The 5,545-nt window shown below is 52.7% G+C and overlaps 1 protein-coding gene across 1 annotated transcript; it reads left to right on the top strand.

The window, feature by feature from the left end:
• The first annotated feature begins 336 nt into the window (after positions 1 to 336).
• Positions 337 to 5,243, top strand: aqp8b (aquaporin 8b). Its single transcript, XM_056287705.1, has 5 exons — positions 337 to 596; positions 1,921 to 2,047; positions 2,997 to 3,211; positions 4,871 to 5,005; positions 5,131 to 5,243. The coding sequence occupies exons 1-5, from the start codon at positions 337 to 339 to the stop codon at positions 5,171 to 5,173; spliced, it is 780 nt and encodes a 259-aa protein (XP_056143680.1). The 3' UTR covers positions 5,174 to 5,243.
• Positions 5,244 to 5,545: the final 302 nt, after the last annotated feature.

The following is a 5,545-nucleotide window of genomic DNA, read 5'->3' on the forward strand; positions in this document are numbered from 1 at the left end:
CTATTCATTGCAAAACCTGCGTTTGCTTGTCAGCAGATGCAGGGGTTATCCGTCGCAACCCGGGGCACTCATGCGACCAGGAGGCTTGTTATGATTAAACCGTCTTGGATTCATAACAAAGGGAGTCAGCGAGTCAGCGGAGCAGCACTGCCTCATGTCCCGGCCCCCCCCCACCCCCACCCCCACCCCCCGAGACGCTCGAGCCCGATGAACTTACCCAAGTGATTAACCGTGCGGCAGGCGTGGCGGCGTTTGGCCACACACTTCAACACCGGCCTCGAGCCGCGCTATAAATTCCCCCCTCGGCGCCCGCAGCTCTCCGAGTGCTCTGCGACCATGGCTGACGAGAAACTGGAGATGGGGGAAGTCCGGACGTCCCTTGTGCCGTCGCAGCCCGCGGCGCCGCCCGAGAGGCCCCCCAACAAATTCGAGCGCTTGATACAGCCCTGTCTCGCTGAGCTGGTGGGGACCACGTTTTTCGTGTTCATCGGCTGCGTCTCCGTCATAGAGAACGTGGAGGCCGCAGGGAGGCTTCAGCCGGCGCTAGTGCACGGCCTGGCCGTGGCCGTCATGGTGGCCTGCATGGCGGAGATCAGGTGAAGAGCAACTCGCCAGTGTTTCTCCTTGTGCACGTTGCATGTGATGCACGGCTGTGTGGGTGGGGGGCGGTGGAGGGGGGCTTCTTTTTTTAATCATATGATGGATTGTGAAGTGAGCCATGAATTATGGGGTGAACTTGTCGGCTGTCGGGGCAATATAAAGGCTCGTCACGTTTTTCCGAGACGTCGTTGCTTCATATTGCCTGTAAGGGAGTGCAAAGTAAAAGTTCCAGGTTTAAGATAAGGCACCTCTAGACGAGGCACCTCTAGACGAGGCACCTCTAGACCAGGCACCTGTAGACGAGGCACCTCTAGACGAGGCACCTGTAGACGAGGCGCCTCTAGACCAGGCACCTGTAGACGAGGCACCTGTAGACGAGGCACCTCTACACGAGGCACCTCTAGACCAGGCACCTCTAGACCAGGCACCTGTAGACGAGGCAACTCTAGACCAGGCACCTGTAGACGAGGCACCTGTAGACGAGGCACCTCTAGACGAGGCACCTCTAGACGAGGCGCCTCTAGACCAGGCACCTCTAGACCAGGCACCTCTAGACCAGGCACCTGTAGACGAGGCGCCTCTAGACCAGGCACCTCTAGACGAGGCACCTGTAGACGAGGCGCCTCTAGACCAGGCACCTCTAGACGAGGCACCTGTAGATGAGGCACCTGTAGACGAGCCACCTCTACACGAGGCACCTGTAGACGAGGCACCTCTAGACCAGGCACCTCTAGACGAGGCACCTGTAGACGAGCCACCTCTACACGAGGCACCTGTAGACGAGCCACCTCTAGACCAGGCACCTCTAGACGAGGCACCTGTAGACGAGCCACCTCTACACGAGGCACCTGTAGACGAGGCGCCTGTAGACGAGGCGCCTCTAGACGAGGCACCTCTAGACGAGGCACCTCTAGACGAGGCACCTCTAGACCAGGCAACTCTAGACGAGGCACCTCTACACGAGGCACCTCTACACGAGGCACCTCTACACGAGGCACCTCTAGACGAGGCATCTCTAGACGAGGCACCTCTAGACGAGGGGCCGTAAAACCAGTCTAATTTTCCTGCGTGGAAAAAGTGAAGTACTCGGCACGACTGTGAGTTTATCAATTATGAAATGCTGCTTTATTTTGGGGTATATTACATTTCCCAAACAGCCCTTTGAATATGTTAATAGAGATTTCCCTACTGACGGTGCGTCTAGCTAATCCCATGCCGGCGACGCCCCGAAAGTGACCTTTTTGACAGGTACAAAGGTGAAAGTGTCGGGACACTTGTGCAGACTGTCTACCTGTAACAGCCTCTCTGTCTTTACCCCAGCGGCTCCCATTTCAACCCCCCGTTCACGCTGGCCATCTACCTCTGCAGAGGCATGGAGATGACGATGGTGGCCCCCTATCTCATAAGCCAAGTGGTTGGAGGAGTGATTGGAGCTGCCATGGCAAAGGTCTCGTCTTCTCGTTACCGCCGTCCTAAAACACATTTTTGAAGATAGTCTTGCATTATTTCACCCGCCCCTCTCTCGCCCAGGGTCCAAAATTCACTTTTTAGCATCTCATCTTGGTCTCATATGCGAGTCTCAATCAATATTATAGTAGTCCATATTATAGTAGTCCACCCCTTATCCTGCTCTCAGGGTCGCGGGGATGCTGGAGCCTATCCCAGCAGTCATTGGGCGGCAGGTGGGGAGACACCCTGGACAGGCCACCAGGCCATCACAGGCCCCCCCCCCACACACACACACACATTCACACCTAGGGACAATTTAGCACAGCTGATCACCTGACCTACATGTCTTTGGACTGTGGGAGGAAACCGGAGCACCCGGAGGAAACCCACGCAGACACGGGGAGAACATGCAAACTCCACACAGAGGACGACCCGGGACGACCCCCCAAGGTTGGACCACCCCGGGGCTCGAACTGTGAGGCGACCGCGCTAACCACTGCGCCACCGTGCCGCCCGAGAATACATCAATTATAGAGGCATTAACAATAACTAGTAAAAATAAGTAACAGTAATAAGTTCAGAGTCATAGTTCAGGGCGAATCACATAGCTGGGTTTGTTTCACCTGACAACAGGTACCCCAAAGACTCTAACAAAACATCACACGGCTCGATGACTGACGCACGACACGCACAGCACGGCCGATCCAGCGGGTTGAGGTGACAGCAAATCAGAAGCTTTCTCTAGCGCGTGCAGGAAATTCTTCTTCTTTTTCTTCTCCCGGCCCGGCGGTCGCCATAATTTACTCGCCAAAGGCAAATTTTACCCACATTTGGCAACTGGCGAGTGTCACCTAGCCGTTAATTCAGCACGATGTTCCTCCGTTTGTACGGCAGCTTCATTTCATCGACGTTTTCCCTGCGTGACTCATGTTGTCCATGGCCTGCAGGCAATGACCACGGCGGAGAACTACGCCAAGGCCCAGGGGGCAGCGTTCGCCATACTGCAGTCTCAGGATCAGCTCGGAGGAGCTCTGTTCGGGGAAATCGCCATGACCTGTCTCGTCACCATGGTGGTGCTGCTGGGGGCCGTTAACGACAAGAGCAAAAGCCCCTTAGTGCCGTTCATGGTGGGCTGCACCGTCATCATCAACGTCCTGGCCGGGTGAGTAAAGCAAGGAGGGAGAGGAGGAACGGTGGATCCTCACTGAAGAAGATTCATGTGCAAAATTACATTCCAATGGAAAACAGAACCCCCAGACAGCGTCCGGATGTGGGCCACTTCAGGCAATGATGCGGCACTGGTGGCCCTCTTCCGGCCCTGACAAAATGGATGTGAGCCTGAAGTGGCCCACATGTATAATAGCAAATATGGCCCAAATATGCCAAATCACATGTGGGCCTTTTGGCAAAGATGCGGTGCTCTGGGCAACATGTGGTCTGGATGTGACCCTGCAGCGCCCCGTGTGGTAAATGGTGAACATGGCCCAAATATCACAAAACAAATATGGGCCACCTTTGGCAAATATGTGGCACATGCGGCGTTGCTATGGCTTGGTTCTGGTCCAGATCTGGCAAACAGGAGCAGACCGCCCAAGTGCCGTCATTCCACGTGGTATGTGGGCCGGATGAAAGTGTCGGGTGTGGGGCGGGTCCAGGCCACAGCAATTTTACTGTCTGGGTTGTCTTAACTTCATGAGTCAGTACCAGTAAGTGCGGTTATTTGCTTAATTGAGGTTAAAATGTAGCTGCTATCCTTCCAAAAGTACCTACATCTGTTTTGATTTTGTACTTATATTGAATTTGTAGGAGTGGGGATCACTTTTTTCCCCATGCAATGGATATTCTATTTCAGAGCGAAGATCCTCCAAACTAAGGTCGGCTTCTCTGGAGTCAGGCCTTGACGATAGCCTGCTCATTTTAGCAGAGACATAAGAGGGACAATGACCGTCCACTCAGTTGTTCTGAAGGAAAATCACGTCTTCAGATCTCACATGTCCTTTGCATCGCACGTATTTATAGCTCACAAATGTCAAATCTAATATTTACTCTGTCACGTATGGGTATAGACCAGTGGCGGCTGGCCAGTACAGGGCGCTGGGGAGCCGCCCCCTTCAAATATCACGAGATGGAAATCTACTTAAACTTGTTAGATGTAATTTAGTTGTATGATGCAAATAATGATGAAATACAAGTGTTTCAGTCTGTGAGCAGCATTAAATATTGGTTCAAATGGTGTTTGGTTGATTTCTGTCTGAATACATATACTTCCTGGGTGAGGGGCGCCGGCCAAACCATACCTTATGTCAGCTCTCGAACTTGTGGCGAGCGGGTGACCTGAGGCTGCTGTCTGATTGGTTTCTTCAGATTATCCAGGGGGCGCAGTTCTCTGCCGCCCCAGACACTCCCACTTTTATTGGCAGCGAATTGGTATTGTTTTAACGTTTTTTGAGCTGATGTGATCGGACAATTCTCGCGGCGATCAATCATGTTAACACCCCCCCCCCATGCCTTGTCTGGACTGTCAATCATCCACCGCCTACCAACCCTGATAAACTCTATAAGCTACATTGTCCTTCTTAATAACTCTGTGACTGTGTGGACGTTAAAGCAGCTGTCAGGTGTGCTGCACCAAGTTAAATTGCTCCCCCCCCTCAAATTTTCAGCATCAGCCGCCACTGGTGCATGAAAATAAGACAGCTGCGTACCATAAGAGACAGCCAGTATGGAGTCATTAAGGTCCCCTGGCCTTGTTTTAAGCTAGCTCATGCACACGCAGATCTCCTCATTGAATATAATGTGAGATATTTGCTTCTTCCGTCAGTGGGGATGTATCCGGTACCTGCCTAAACCCAGCCAGAGCCTTTGGCCCGGCGTTGGTGAGCGGGTATTGGACCTACCACTGGGTCTACTGGGTGGGCCCCATTAGCGGTGGCTTGGTAGCAGCTGCATTGGTCCGGTAAGTACGGCTCAACCTAAACGTACTTGGACATAAGACTGTGACACAGGAGGATTGTGGCGTCGGCACGCTGTAGCCGAGCATCGTTTCCTTATCACTCACGTGACTATTTCCCTCTTTTCCAGACTTCTCCTGGGAGACAGGAACACGCGACTGATCCTGAAATGAGACTTGTGTTTTGATTCATTCGAGTGAGGTGACTTATCGCACCGTTTCCCCCCAAAATCAAACCTTCCCGCTTGTTTTTCCAGTGAGGTCCCCCCCCCATGTTCTTATATAGATTTTGTGTTATCGTAAAGAATAAGTAGGGTTTCATTGTGTACTCAAGGCAAAGGGGGGGGGGGTGTCTGGTCCTCTTCTTATTTATTGTTTTTGCACGATAAAGTAATTGGCGTATCAAGTCCCCAGGATCAGTGGTTGTGTCAGGAAGGGCATCCGACGTAGAATTTCGCCGTGCCCTCGCGGGGTCAAATCCGCTATGAAGAAGAAGAAGACGACGACAAAGAAGAAGAAGAAGAAAGTAATTCAAGCGGCTGTTAT

Source organism: Lampris incognitus, chromosome 10 (genome assembly GCF_029633865.1).
Source record: "Lampris incognitus isolate fLamInc1 chromosome 10, fLamInc1.hap2, whole genome shotgun sequence".
NCBI classification, from domain to species: domain Eukaryota; kingdom Metazoa; phylum Chordata; class Actinopteri; order Lampriformes; family Lampridae; genus Lampris; species Lampris incognitus.

Bases quoted from the DNA above. Each gene is read 5' to 3' on its own strand.
- aqp8b (XM_056287705.1), top strand. From the start codon at position 337: ATGGCTGACGAGAAACTGGAGATGGGGGAAGTCCGGACGTCCCTTGTG. The intron at 2,048-2,996 runs GTCTCGTCTTCT...CATGGCCTGCAG, and splicing joins TTGGAGCTGCCATGGCAAAG to GCAATGACCACGGCGGAGAA. The intron at 5,006-5,130 runs GTAAGTACGGCT...CCTCTTTTCCAG, and splicing joins GTAGCAGCTGCATTGGTCCG to ACTTCTCCTGGGAGACAGGA.